Source organism: Chrysochloris asiatica, unplaced genomic scaffold (assembly GCF_000296735.1).
Source record: "Chrysochloris asiatica unplaced genomic scaffold, ChrAsi1.0 scaffold00014, whole genome shotgun sequence".
Lineage (NCBI taxonomy): Eukaryota > Metazoa > Chordata > Mammalia > Afrosoricida > Chrysochloridae > Chrysochloris > Chrysochloris asiatica.
This window is the reverse complement of record NW_006408532.1, coordinates 23,088,404-23,104,249: the sequence shown is the minus strand read 5'-3', so window position 1 is coordinate 23,104,249 and position 15,846 is coordinate 23,088,404. Positions and strand designations below refer to the sequence as shown.

Sequence of the window (15,846 nt, the reverse complement as noted above, 5' to 3'; positions counted from 1 at the left end):
TCTTCATAGTATTCTGTTATTATCCTTTTGATTTCCTTTGGTTCTGTTGTGACATCACCCATGTGATTTCTAATGCACGTTATTTGTGTCTTTTGTCTCTTTTCTTTTGTTGGGTTTGCCAATGGCCTGTCAATTTTGTTAATTCTTTCATTAATAGAATTTTTAAAGGAGGATTTGATAAATCATTCTACAATTCATCTGGAAAAATAACGGGTCAAGATTTGCTAAGCAAACAGGAAGCAGATTTTCTATAGACATTAAAATATATGATGAAATAAATTTAAAATAATGTAGGAAGTATTAGTTAAAGAAGAGTCCTGGTGTGGTGCTACAGAGTTAGCACTGGACTGCTAACTGTAAGGTCAGTGGTTCAATCCCACCAGTTGCTCCTCAAAAACACTGTACAGGATTGCTATGCATTAGAACTGACTCAGTGACACTTACCAACAACAGCAACAACAGTTAGTTTAAGAATTATTAGGTTGATAATAAGAAATGGTGGGCCTAGAATACACCCTGTTATAAGAACATCTTATTGTTGTTAAGTGCCATTGAGTTGGTTCCAACCCATAGGAACCCTGTATAGAGTTTCCAATGAGCAGCTGGTGAGCATCTATCGCTAACCTTATGGTTCAAACTGACTTTGCAGTCCAGTACACTAATGCACAGTACCACACTTGAACTCCATATAAGAACTTAGTGGATTATTATGAAGGAAGCATTCTAAGCTAATAAAAGAAAGGATAGTAACTTGGCCAGTGACACTAATCTATTTGGGAAGTAATAAAAGACAGAACTTTACTTAACATTATGTATCAAAATCTAAAAGAAGTTCCAGGTGAATTAATGACCAAATGTAAAAATAGTAGTTTACCAAAAATTAAATATGGTTATTTACCTGATTTTAAAGGATAAAAATGATTTTAAAAAAAAATCATATGTTGTATCTGGATCTATAAACTTGACCCTCCAATATTTCATTATGTCAAAACAAAAACAAAAATTACATTTGAGATGCAATTGATAACTGAGAAAAATGTTTTTAGCAAACCTGAGATACCATGAGAAATAAAACCCTACAAAGACTTCTTATAAACAGATAAGCACCACCTCTGATAGATAATGAATAAAACATAGCTAGCTATAATTAATTCAGAGAAAAACATATTTAGACTGAATAGCAATCAAATTTATAAAATTTAAGTGTTTTCTTTTTTCATCTCTTTTTCTATATTTTATTCTTCCCAGTCAGTCAATGCTGGCAGTAGTGAGTGCTGATTATAGTGTAGACTGAACTTCTTGTTTGGAAAGCAAAGTGGCAAAACGTATCCAAGGTCTTAAACTGATTATTCCCTTTGATGCAGTTGTTCCCAGAAGAGAACTCTCAAGAATGAAAGACATAGTTCACTCTAACATTGCTTAAAAGAATGTAAAGCTCTAAGCAAACGGTTTGTCTCAGAATATGAATTAAACAATTGTAGGGTATAATATCATTTTGTCTTTTAAATATAGTTTCTGAGGATACTTGACAACAGCAATAATAATCCAAAATCCACTGCCATCAAGTCGATTCTGAACCATGTTGTTGTTGTTGTTAGGTGCCATAGAGTTGGTACCAACTCATAGTGACCTTATGCACAGCAGAACGAAACACTGTCCAAACCTGGGACAACCTCACTACGGTTGCCATGCTTGAGTCCATCAATGCTGTCACTTGACCAATCCATTGACCCTGTAATAGGGTTTGCCTAGGGCTATAAATCTTTACAGAAGCAGAAAGTGTCATCTTTCTCCTATGGAGTGGCTGGTGACTTTGAACTACTGACCTTGTGGTTAGCAGTCCAGTGCTCATCCTATAGTGGTACCAGGGCTCCTCAGCAAGAATACTCATAATACAATTTTCAGTGTAACAAAAAGCTATAAAAATGTCTCTATCTGGCATAAGAAGTTTCTTGGGTGGTGCAAACAGTTAAGTGCTAGGTAACTAACAAAAAGTTTGATGATTTAACACACTAAAGGTGCCTTGGAGAAAGGCCTGGAAAATCTGTTTCCATGAAAACTCTGTAAGGCATAATTCTACTGACACTCATGGGGCCACCTTGAGTAACGTCAACTCAATGACAGCCTGTTCTTTTTCCTTTAAATACACAGTAAGGGTTTTGCTTTATAGAAAATACATGTATTTTTGTTGTTCTTAAGTGCCATCCAATTGGTTCCGAATCATAGCAAATATGTAAGGGGTTTACGAGGAGCAGAAAGCCTCGTCTTTCTTCCAGGGAATGGCTGATGAGCTCGAAGCGCCAACAGTATTCGCAATCCAGTGTTGATTATACAGAGCTACCGTGCTACCTGGGAGTCCTGGTACAGTGTTGTGGGTTAATGTACTGGACTACAAAGTTGGTTTGAATCGTAAGGTTGGAGATTCCAGCTCACCAGCCGCTTCTCGGAGACCCTATACAGGGTCGCTATTAGTCGGAACCGATTCAATGGCACTTAACAGAAACCGTGCTTTCCAAATACATATACATATTTACATAAACATGCCCACAAACATATATCACATATTTTGTGGGTAGAAAGAGTTGATGGATAATCTGTCCGTATACGGACAGTCGCTTACTTCCTACGGAGTGATGCCGATATATGAGCTTTCTTTCTTAGGCTGCGTGACAGTGGAAGCTAGCTTACCCGCGTAGTCTTCTGTGCCGTAATCATCCGTGTGGTCTTCCACCCGACTGTAACGTACGCGCTCCACTTTGGGAAACTCATTGGTTGGCGAGTACGGCTGCACGGAAGTGCCATAGAGGACCAAAGACCACTCTTTCAATTTACCTAGAGAAAAAATAATGAAACCACAGCATGATCAAGCATCCACGTTTTTAGCATTAGAGCTTTTATTCCTTTTCATCTGATTCACATGAATCATTACATCAGATACAAGTTTAGGAATGTAGGTTTTCACCGTTTGCAGAATTAACCATTCAACAACCCGCACACCATATATTTATTGAACACCTACTATGTAGTAGTAGAAATTGGCTTTTTCATATGAAGACTGGGAAATAAACACAACTCACATTGCTGGATCAAGGGCTGACTTTCAAATTGTGAGTATTTTAGGGATTCCCAGAATTTTATGGAAGACTTTGTTTTTTCTGGGCATAAAACTCTTATTTGAACTCCCCCTCGCCCCCCACTATCTGACTTGTTTATCAACACATAGTTAAAAAACAATTCCTTAGGTCCACTCGAGTCCCGAACCAACCATCCAATCTTAAGAATACATGAATACATTTATTTATATCGTCTTAAAGAGTTCTGCGGGAGTCCCTGGGTGGATGGTATAAATGATTAACACATTGGCTTCTAACCAAAAGGGTTGAGTTCAATCCAATGTACTTCCATAGAAAGGTCAGGTGGTCTATTTCTGTCAAATTGGTCGTTTAAGGCACGCTATGGGGTGCAGTTCTTTTGGGATACACACGAGGTCATCATAGGCCAGTGTGAACTCTCCAGCAGTAGGTTGATCGACCTGTGCTGTTAAAATTTACTAAAATCAACAATTCAGTTCCTCAGTCCCATTAACTGCATTTGAAGTGCAACACAGCCATATGTGGATCCTATACAGCAAAGCATTGACATACAAGATGACCATCATTGCCGAAAGCCCGACTTGGCGGTGCTGCATTAGACCATTTTCTGTTTAAGAGTGCCTTGAGACAGGAGGCAAGCGCTTCAACTTCTGTTGGCTGGCACGCTCATAAGGAACATTTTGCTTTAGTTTAGTCCTTATTGATTCATTTATTTCCTGGCTTCAGAAAATTAAAGTCTTCACTGTACAAAAAAAATAAAAAAGGAAAACTGCCTCCAGGCCATTGAACTTAATAAGATTCACATCAAAAAGAATCAACCATAAGCAGAAGTGATGAAGACAAACCCATTACAAACATGAAATATGCTGGGAAGTCAGGCCCCCCTTTAGAAAACCTTCCTCCTTGGCCTAAACACAGAATCCAGACATGGTCAGAAGCTTGGGCTGTGCCATTTCAGAGAGTGGTGACATCCAGTTGTCATGATGCTTCTTCTATTAGGACATCATCATAATCACCCCAAGTATCAACTTGCCTTTCTAAGTGCTTTCTATGTGCCAAGCACAGGGCTTGGTAAGTTCTATTAGGTTTTGTTTTGAGGCTTTATCCCAATCAGTCTTAACAATAACCTTGAGGTAGGTAATGGATTTTTGTTGTTGTTGTTAAGTGCCATTGAGTCGGTTCCAACCCATAGCGACCCTGTTTAGGGTTTCCAAGGAGTGGCTGGTGAGCTTGAACCGCCAACCGCCAATTCAAATCGACTTTGCAGTCCAGCACATTAACCCACAGGGCTACACCAGGACTCCAGGAGAAAGATAGATAAGTAGCTGCTGTTGAGTTGATTCTTACTCATGGTGGCTATATGCATAACAGATTGAAACATGTCCTGGTCCTACAGCAGCCTCACAATTGTTGGCATGTTTGGATCCATTCTTATGGCTACTGTGCCAATCCATCTGTCCTGGTAATCTAGTATTGTTATAACACAGGTACCATAGATGGGTGGCTTTCACAAACAAAAATTTATTCTCTCATAGTTGAGAAGGCTAGAAGTCCAAATTCAGGGCGTCAGTTCTAGGGAAAGGCTTTCCTTATCTTTTAAATTCCAGGAAAAGGTCATTCTCTCCTTTCAGCATCTGTGGACCCAGTGGCCCTTGGAGATCTTCATGTGCCTGGGGTCTAGGAGGTTCTCAACACAGGGACTTGGGTCCAAAGGACTCACTCCACTTCCAGCTCTTCTTTCTTGTAGGGGGTTGGGTCCCTCTGATCTCTGCTGGTTTGCTTAATTTCTTTTATATCTTAAAAGAGATTGCTTCAAGGCCTATTGTGTCCTGCCTCATGGACATAACTGCCACTGGTCCTGACTCAGATCACAAAATGGAAGATAAATCTATAATACTGAAAATCATGGCTTAGCCAAGTTGACATATATTTTTGGTGGATGCAATTCAATCCATGTTACCATTACACTGAGGTTTTTCCACATCAGCCTTCTACTTCACCAAACATGATGCCTGCCTCTAGTGTTGTTGTTGTTGTTAAGTGCCGTTGAGTCATTTCTGACTCATAGCAACTCTGGATAGGGTTTCTAGGTTGCTGCTGTACGTTTGAACTGCCGACCTGTGGTTCGCAGTCCAGTGGTGATCCTGTATCACCATACCTCTAGTGATCGATCCCTCTTAATGATGTGTCCAAAGCAAGTGAGTCAGGCAATGTTCTGCTGTGATCTAGAAGGCTTTCAGAAGGAAGCTCTACTGCAACTTGTTCATTACAGGTGACCCTACTACTATATGAAATACTGAAACAATATGAAATTTTGTTTCTGGACTCACAACAACATGTGAGCCACCAAAACATGACAAACTGCAGATGGGTAGGCACTAGTATCCCAATATACAGGGGAGGACACTGAGGCACAGAGGTGGATAATTTATCCAGATTATTATAGTAAGAGCGGTTATGAAGAGGACAGAATGATAATATAACCCATTCTGAAGCAACCCATTCTTGTGGTCTTAAACCATTATGCAATACTGCTTCCTGCTCATTTCCATGAAACTGGACTTTTAATAATGAACATATTCTATGATGAATTCATTTTCTTTTTTTTTTTTTACATTCTTATTGGAATGGTATATGGTTTGTATGTGGGTTTGCCCTCTGCCAGATTTTTGTTGGACTCACTATAGTTTTCAGCTAAAGACTATACTTTTCAGAATTGGGGTACTATGTATTCTCAGAGTTCTAGGTGGTGTGCATTAAGTAGTGGCAAGGAGTGACAGGCCGCCTGAAATTGATGGCCTAACTGATTGCCCTTAGTAACCATGCAAATGGAGCCATTGTCTTTTATGGCATCTCTCCAGTGGACCAACAGAACATAAACTATCAGAACACGAGGTCATCCACTCCACCAATCCTCCTCAAGTCTGGTTCATTTTACTGAAGATTATTTTGTGCCTAGAGAAGTTATCCTTGTAAGTGCTTTGGTGAATGCAGTCTTGAAATTGATTATTTCCTTCTTACGCCATTTCTGAAGTACACCACAAGCTCACTAGGGTTATCCTTGCTGTTCAATTGGTCTCTTTAGTTTTCATTTATTAAGTAACATCCTTAGAATTCTAATCTCAGCTATGACTGTCATCAAACATGGCTGTGTTTGGGCTATCATGCTTTTTATTCTATACGCTAAAAAAAAAATTTTTTTTAGACGTTGTTGAAAATATACACAGCATAACATATACCAAGTCAACACTTTCTACATGTATGTTATTGTTGTTGCTGTTAAGCGCTGTTTAGTCGGTTCCAACTCAAAGTGAACCTGTATAGCATTTCTGAGGAGCAGCTGGTGGGTTTGAACTGCCAACCTTGTGGTTTGCAGTCCAGTGCTGATCCTACAGCACCACACAAGGAGTCTTCTATATGTATTTGTTGTTATTGTTAATGCCATCAAATCAATTCCAATTCATAGAGACCTTGTATAGGGTTTTCGAGGAGTGTCTGGTGAGTTTGATCCATCAAACTGACCTTGTGGCTCAGTACTTTATCCCATTGAATTGTTGTTGTTAAGTACCCTTGAGTCAGTTCCAACTCATGGCAACTCTGTGTAGGGTTTCCAAGTAGCTGATGGTGGGTTTGAATTGCTGACCTTGTGGTTCACAGTCCAGTGCTGATCCTACAGTGCAACACCAGGAGTTCTATCCCATTGAACCATACATGTATAATTCAATGGCACTGATGACATTCTTCTAATTGTGCAACTGTTCCCACCCTACTTTTCTGAATGGTTCTTCCCCATTAATATAAATTCACTGCCCTCTAAGATTTACAGCTACTCTTTTTGTGAGTTGCTGTTGTCAATTTAATCCAATGTAGAAAAATTTGCAACTGAACTAAAACATTCTTTTAAGCAATGGCTGTGTAAATATGCAAGGAGAAAAATCCATTGTACTTGCTAGCCTCCTTCCAAGATATTTTAATATGCAAAACAAACAAACACCAAAGTAGGACAACAACAACAACAACCTTATCAACAAAACATAATTTTAATATATATTTTTAATAAAAAAGACCATATGTAAAAAAATGATAAGCAAATACAAACTCATCTTGGAGCCAGGAATTTATATTTTGGGGGATGATTCTACTATTCAATTGCATTAGAACAATTCTACACAGCCATCTGGATTTCTAAGAAATCATCCCTCATTAATCAGATAGGAAAAAGTAAATACAGGTTTGTACCCCCAAGAAACAGTGATAGAAATATACACACATGGACACATATGAACAGAAAAGTAAAAGTCCCTTACCAGTCCAGGAATGAAAGATTGGTTAATGGAAGAATACACAAAGACTATGTGTTTCTATTAAAGCATCTTGATTTCAATGTAGTAATAGCATTGTTGTTGTTGTTACGTGCCGTTGAGTCGGTTCCGACCCATAGCGACCCTGTACAGGGTTTCCGAGGGTATAAATCCTTACGGGAGTAGAAAGCCTCATCTTTCTCCCGCGGAGCAGCTGGTAGTTTCGAACCACTGACCTTTAGGTTCGCAGCCCGATTCGTAACCACTACGCTACCAGTAATAGCATTAGGCATAAAAAAATTCCCAATATGATTGGAGGCGATTCAGGTTACATGTGAATATTTAAGTAGTTGAAGGAGAACTTGATGGTATGAAAAGTTGCAAGATCAAGTCCACCCAGAGGAACATTGAAAGAAAGACCTGGTACTTTACTTCCCCCAAGCTCAGCCCTCTGGAACACAGTTCTACTCTGGCATACATAAAGTTCCATAAATCAAAACGGATTGGATGGCGACTGGCTACCAAGTCTACCACTGAGATATTTTAATAGAGAAAATCACACTCAGTTCTGGACAGATGAGAAATTCCTTCAATGGTGGAGGGACTGATAGTCTTGGTGCCTGCACCATGAACACAGTGCACTATGGTTTACACTGAGTGGCAGTCTGCTCCCAGGGAATATTTTATCATTGACTTTTAGAATATGCTAGTGCCTGGTGATAATAAAAGAGTACAGCCTCTTGTACTCACTTGTTTGATTGTTTTAACCTCCAGGCCACAGCCCCTTGGAAACCATGGCAGTCAATATATTTACAATATATTACAAAATGTGAGTGAAAGTCACATTTTTGGCAGTATTTGCTTCTCTGAGGTCTCTCGATATGTAGGAGTACTTCACTAATACTTGCTCCCAGATCAACTGGGAGTTACATTTTGGTCAGGGAAGCATAGCCCTAGTAAGAGGCATGGCCCCATGCTTGTTCATGGCAAAGCCATGATCTTGGCCTTAAAGAAGAGGGAAGGAAAGAGGAAGGTCCTGGGAACCAAGGAGATGGTGAAGTCTAAGTGCCTAGAAATGCTGGTCCCATGAATTCAGATGCTCTCTCTAATAACCCTGCCTTGACAAACATTTAAGTTGTGAATGAAACATTGATCAACATTATATTCTGATGTCTATGAGAGGTGATGGAGACCCTGATAGTCTTGAATGAAACTCCGGTTCTGATCCTCTACCATCTGGCCACCAGGCTGGTATTGACCTCTATGATTCTGGGACCACTGTGGCAGCACAGATGAAGCACAACCCAGGATTAGGGGAGAGAGAGGACAAAGTCTGTTAGTGGTTACCAGGGGCAGAAGGGAGGGGGAGAAGGAGAGTCTTTGTTTAGGAAGCACTGAGTTTCTGCTTATGATGATAAATTTGGCAATGGAAACTTGTGACGGTTGTGCAAAATAATTAAAGTAGTCAGGATCAATGAATTGTATTTGTAAAAAGTTTTTGAATTGGCAAAGGTTGTGTCATATATATTTTTACCACACAAGAAAAATGAAAAAGATAAAAGGATCTCTCCAAATGAGTAATTTTCCCTGATGATGAGGCAAAAGCATAGTAAATACCCACTTCATCCCTGTGCTCTCTGGGTGACTTCTGTGCCTTGTATCTGAATGGCACATACTCTTAGAATGACAGGCTGTCTTGGGTAATTGATTCTGCAATCACGAATGGCAAAGCATTAGACATCAGCCCCCTAATTTCCCTCAGGCCTGGCTTTTCTGAAGCTGCACCGAGCAGAGTATTAAAAAGCTGACACGCCCACAGATGGGTGGGAAACATACTCATAGTTTTCAGTCATTACTGAGACAAGCGCTGTGCAGAGTATAGTCTTGGGCCCACCACACGGGCTGCTGAAACAAACACAACAAACCAGTTCACTCTTCCACCTTGAGCTGCATTTGTACCGGCTTTTTTTTAATGTTCCAAACAAATTGTATAGGTTAGCATAAAACAGGCTGAGGGTGGCACTAGAGTTTGAGACTGTCTAAAAAGACACTTTTTAACATTGTAATTTCCATGTTTTATATTTCAGGAAGATTTTCTGTTTCCTTGGCTCTTGGACCTATGTAGCCCAGAATACCATTAATCGTTTTTGGTGTCACTGGTTTAGTTGGCAAAGGACAATCTAATATCTTGCCTGACCTGAAAAATTAAATCTCAAGTAAATGCAGAATAATACTAATAAAAAAAAAGATAGCTACGGAAGCCTCGCTCTTCTTGTGAAGAATTATGAGTGTGCAATATAACCCATTGTAGGTGGACAAGACTGGTATGTTAGAGATGCAGTCCATATGTTCTGAAACATCAATCATAAGTTGCCATCTTTTACCCTATTCATTGTTGTTAAGTGCTGTTGAGTTGATTCTGACACATAGCGACCCTGTATAGGGTTTCCAAGGAGCAGCTGGTGAGCTTGAACTGCTGACCTTGCAGGTCAAACGGCTTTGGAGTCCGGCGCATTAACTCATAGTGCCACACCAGGACTCCTATACTTATATATATGAATTCTTTATTCCTTATCCTTAGCTCATTATCTTTCAAATGGTGATCTTGAGCACCTGAACACATGGAGACAACTCACAGCACAGAATCACACACACAAAAGGAGTTCTCACCTGGAGTCTTGAAGTTCCTCAGCTGAGAGGGCGTGTCATAAACTTCCAAGATCCAGTCACCTGATGCTCTTTCTCCCCAGCAATGGATGGTCATGAACTCCCAGTTTTTAAATCCTTCCATGGAATGATCAAAGAGCCTAAAAGAAAATCATAATCACTGCTTTGTGTGTTAAGTGAGGATCAATGGGTTTTTGTTTATTTTTTGTATCCATCCGGCAAAAAAAAGTTAGGAATATGCACACAAGACTGAAGTGCTAAATGTTGGTAAATATGTGGAGAAACTGAAACTCTCGTACTGCTCATGGGAATGCAAAATAGTACAGTCCTTTTGGAAAACATGTTGACAGTTTCTTCTAAAGTTAACCAAACACTTACCATACAACTCAGCAATCCTCTTCCTAGATATTTACATAAGACAAATAACATGGCCACACAAAACCTCGACATGAATGATTGTAGGAACTTAATTCATAATCACCAAGAACTGTAAAGAACTGAAATGCCCATCAGCTGGTGAATGGACAAACAAATTATGGTATATCCACATAATAAAAAATACTCTCCAGCAATAAAAACCAATGAACTACTAATGTACAATGTGAATGAATTTCAAAAGCATTTAGCTAAGTGAAAGAAACCATACTTGAAAAACTGCATTTGTTGTTAAGCGCCTTCGAGTCATTCTGACCCATAGTGACTCGGTATAGGATTTCCAAGGAGCAGCTGGTGAGCTTGAACCACCGACCTTGTAGTTCAAACGACTTTGCAGTCTGACGCATTAGCCCACAGCGCCACACTAGGGCTCCATACTATATGATTAAATTTGATTTTCTATGAAAGGCAAACTATAGTTACAGAAGGAGTCCTGGTGTGGCGCTGTAAGATAAACACTGAACTGATAACCACATCAACAGTCATTCAAAACAACCAGCTGCTCCTTGGAAACCCTATACAGAGTTGCTATGGGTCAGAATGGCTTCAAGGGCACCTAACAACAACAACAACAACATAGGTACTAGGGGCTAGGGGCAAGGGTAAGGGCACAGGGAACTTTTGGGAGATGATAGAACTATTTAATATTTTGAAAGTGTTGGCATGTGGTTATACAACTGTCAAAATGTTAAAAACTCATTGAACTATTCACATAAAAAAGTAAGTTGAATTGTGTGCAAATTATACTTGAGTAAAAAGGTTCTACCCAATAATTTTATCCAGTTCAGAGTTGTGACTGGAAGGCTAGCTGGATTCTACTCTTCCAATCAGTTCTACTGATTTTTTTTAGGCTGTGGGTTAATGCGCTGGACTGCAAAGTTGGTTTGAACCACAAGGTTGGCAGTTTAAGCTCACCAGCTGCTCCTCTGAAACTCTATACAGGGTCGATATGGGTCAGAATTGACTTTATGGAATAACAACAATTTCCTGGTGGTGATGTGAGTTAGGAATTTGGGCTGCTAACCTCAAGGTCAGTGGTTCTAACCCACCAGACACTCTGAAAGAAGGATGAACCTATCAGCTTCCATAAAGATTTACAGTCTTAGAAACCCTATTTAGGGTTGTTAAGAGTTGGAGTTGACTTGCTGGCAGTGGTTTTTGTTTTGGAATTTCTTATGTGAAAGAGCTAGGATTATTTGTTTCCTGTGATGGAATCCTGGCTAATAGAAAATATGAAGGAAAGTAAAATAAAGATGGAATCCTTATCTTTTATAAAGAGATATTAATATCTTATGTGTTACAAGAGATATATATTATATACTGTATAAAAGGAGTATTTTAAAAAACAGGCATCTGATATTTATAGGCCAATAATGTAGCCTTAACTATGCAAAGAAATAACCAGAAACCTTTAAAGACATTTTTTCCAGGTATAGGACCTGAAAGATGGGTAAAATAGTTTCAGTGCTTCTTAAAATTAGGGGTATCTTCTACTTAAAAAAAAAAAAAGGAGCTCTTGTAGCGTAGTGGTTATGAATCGGGTTGCTAATCTCAAGGTCAGCAGTTCGAAACTACCAGCAGTTCCATGGGAGAAAGATGAGGCTTTCTGCTCCCATAAAAATTTACAGCTTTGGAAACCCTGTGCAGGGTCGCTATGGGTCGGACCTGACTTGATGGCACTTAACAGCTGGTAGCGTAGTGGTTACGAATCGGGCTCTGAACCTTAAGGTCAGCGGTTCGAAACTACCAGCCGCTCCACGGGAGAAAGATGAGGCTTTCTACTCCCGTAAAGATTTACACCCTCGGAAACCCTGTACAGGGTCGCTATGGGTCGGACCCGACTCGATGGCACTTAACAACAACAACAACAACAGCAACAACTACTTGAAAATGAGCCCTGGTGTGGCACTGTAGAATAAACAATGGACTGCCAACTGCAAGGTCAGCAGTTCAAACCCATAAGCTTATCTTGGAAACCCTATACAGGGTTGCTATGAGTTGGAATTGACTCAAGAGCACATAACAACAATAACTATTAAAACATAATGAAAAACAGGGAAAAGACAATTGAAAGTCAAAGAGGCAAAATAGCTCTAGGATTATCTCATAAGCACCATGACCAGTGTCTGGACACACTGGGCTTTTAGTGGAGATGAATTCAGAGTAAAAGGTAATCTTACTGGATGGTCATAGCTCTTTAAGATATGAAACCAATTCTCCTGGCATTGGTTTCATGTTCACCAAGCAAACTAATGGCTATGATTTGACTGTTTATGTAGATTGTCCGTTGGGAGAAAATATGCCTTTGTAGAAAGAAAAATAACCAGTTTAATTAGTACAGTTAAGCCCCTAGGTTATAAAAGTCCAACTCACAGACACCTCCTACTTGCCCTTAAATGTTAAGTAAATTTGACTGCACTCTGAAATGACTGAACCAAACCCTACTCACAACAAAGTCTTTATCACAATCACCTTCAATTGCTGCAATGCAGTTTTTAAATCTTTGAAAAGGCTTTAAGTCTTTCCTTAACCTAAAAGAAGGCTGAATAAGAACTGTCTCTACCTGTTCCAACTTACCTACAAAGTTTACTAAAAGACCCACTTAAAATGGATCTGCCTGAGGACTGCCTACAGTTATTTTTCTCTTTATAACTTACTAGCATTCTGATTAAAAATGTAAAAGAAAGCATTATATTACTTATGTGTTTCAGGTGACCTTTATGAAGCATAGAAACAAATAGTGAAAAGACCAATGGGTCACATGAACCTCAGCCTCCATGACCCTGAGAAGAGAAGAGCTAGATGGTGGTGTTCAGCTTCCACTTCCGACCATTCTGAAAGGGATCTTAATAGGAGGTTCTGGGTTGAATGGAACAGAACTCAAAATCATAATAAAAACCTGGCTTACTGGTCTGACAGAGCCTGGTGGAACCCCTGAGACTGTCATCATTAGTCATCCTTTAAGTGTGGAACTTAAATTCATCCCCAGGGCTCAATTTTCAATAAAATTATAGATACAGGTCTAGTGTAGTGGTTATGAATCGGGCTGCTAATCTCATGGTCAGTAGTTCAAAATTACCAGCTGTTCCGTGGGAGAAAGATGAGGCTTTCTGCTCCCATAAAGATTTACAGCCTTGGAAACCCAGTACAGGGTCGCTGTGAGTCAGAACCGACTCCACGGCACATAACAACAACAACAACAATAAGACAAACAAAGAGCCTTGGTAGTGTAGTGGTTACGCATTGGGCTGCTAACCACACGGTCAGGAGTTCGAAACTGCCTGTTGCTCCACGAGAGAAAGATAAAGTCTTCTGATCCCATAAAGATTTATAGCCTCGGACACACTATACAGGGTCACTGTGAGTTGGAACTGACTTGAGGGCACACAACCATAATGCAAACAGCAATATCAGAAGGTACACACTCCTGTGCAATCATCCACATGAAAGTAAAATAGTCAGCATTCGCCCAGGGACAAAGGAATCAAGTTCAATAGATAGGAAAGGAAAGAGGAGGTCAAATGGAAACAGCAAACACAGGGAGAAAGTGTGAAGAATGCTGTTATATTGTGGGAATTACAATCAATGTCATCCAACTAAATGGGTATGAACTGTTAAGTGGAAAACCCATTTGTCTATCAACTTACTCAAATCACAATACAAAGGAAAAAAAATAATAATGCCAGCTGGATTCTAAAACTGAAGGATTTGGGTAGTATCATTGTGGAGTTTGTTAGGTAGAATGCTATTGTTGTTAAGTTCTGTTGAGTCTGTTTCGACCCATAGAAACCCTATATAAGGTTTCCAAGGAGCAGCTGGTGAACTTGAACTTCCGACCTTGTGGTTCACACCAACTTTGCAGTCCAGCGCATTAACCCAGAGTGTCACACACTTAAACGATTTTCCCTAGAACGAAACAACAAGCAGGGAAGTCATCTGCTACAAGTTCCTGACTCTGTAAAAGAAAAATGAAAAAATACAAAGCAATCTCCTCAAAGTGCCAAAGTATTTGGGAAAGTTTGCATTAAACAAAGTAGATCTCTTTTCTGAAAAACATCTCAGATCTTTGAAATGTCAGTGATTTTGAAAATTAAAGTGCTTTCTCTCTCTCTTTTTTTTTAAAGAATATCTGTATACTCTATTGTAAAGGTTTCCACTTTGAACACAACAAAGGGGCATTTCAACGACCACTTTAAATTTGAAAGATTTTCCCCATGATAAAAGATATGAAAAATGTTGGCGCTTTACAGGATTGTTTCCCTACTTTAATGGATTATCAGTGGAATGAAGATTGGCTCATTTTATTTGTATTTAGCTGTATAATCTACAACTAAAATAGGGCTTACAACTGGACGTGGCTAAAAAGAAATTTGATTCCTGCACTTAGAATCCAGAACCAGTGAATTTCAAAGTGTGTATGTTGGTGGAAAAGATAACACAGACACAGAGGATGAGAAGCTTTTGTCAGATTGCCCTTTCTGACATAAAGATGGTATTAATGGCAATGTGTTGGCATAGAAATGACATGGAGGCAAAAAATGGTTTAGAACTACTTAGTAGCCCATAGTTGTAATTGAGGCTCTAATTTGCTCAGACTATTGTGCCTTTTGAGGGCAATCGAGCAATAACTTGTCACATAATACTTTTCCAAGAGTGCCTAACTTAAAAGCAGTTCGCAAACAGTTTACATAGAACACTTGGCCCATTGCTTCATACCAAAACTACAAAGGAGACTTGAGGCTGCCGTCGCATGGGGGGGAAGTCGTGTTTCCATAACTTCAGCCAACTTTTAATTACTCATGGGCCAATTATCTGACAGCTGGATTAGCAGACCCTATGTTTCTTCCCTTCTTCCAGTTCCTGTCTGCTTTCAAAATTCATTTCATGGTTGCCTATTACTTTCAAATTACATTTGGAACAAAAATGAAATATAAACTGGGTGCCAAGAAGGAATGTTGGTAAAGCAGAATTCAAATAAGTGTTTCAAAAAGAATACCAAGGAATTTTGTGTATCTAAGCTGTTTCCTACCCTGATCTCTTTACCTTCAAGTGGGCAGGAATGTTCATTAAACCCATTTTCTAATAGAAAATTTGAGGAAAGGAATTAACAAGTAGCCAAATATCATCATTGTTTTTGTTAAGTGCCATTGAGTAGGTTCCAACTCATAGAAAGCCTGTATAAGCCTTCCAAGGAGTGGCTAGTGGGTTTGAACCACCAACCTTGAGGTTAGTAGCCCAGAGCTCATCCTACAACGTCACACCAGGGCTCCAAAACTATCATCATTACATGTTGCTGAAAGTGTTGATGGGGCAGGAAACAGACACTGGTTACTGTTGCTGTTTCAACAAAG

The 15,846-nt window shown here is 39.5% G+C and overlaps 1 protein-coding gene across 1 annotated transcript in view; it reads right to left on the bottom strand.

The window, feature by feature from the left end:
- LOC102827704 (proprotein convertase subtilisin/kexin type 5-like) overlaps positions 1–15,846 on the bottom strand; it is a 472,359-nt gene that overhangs the window by 22,944 nt on the left and 433,569 nt on the right. The window contains exons 13-14 of the mRNA XM_006834928.1: positions 10,064–10,200; positions 2,689–2,832 (exon numbers count right to left, since the gene is read on the bottom strand). Of these exons, the coding sequence (XP_006834991.1) occupies positions 2,689–2,832; positions 10,064–10,200 (281 nt within the window). The remainder of the gene's footprint in view (positions 1–2,688; positions 2,833–10,063; positions 10,201–15,846) is intronic.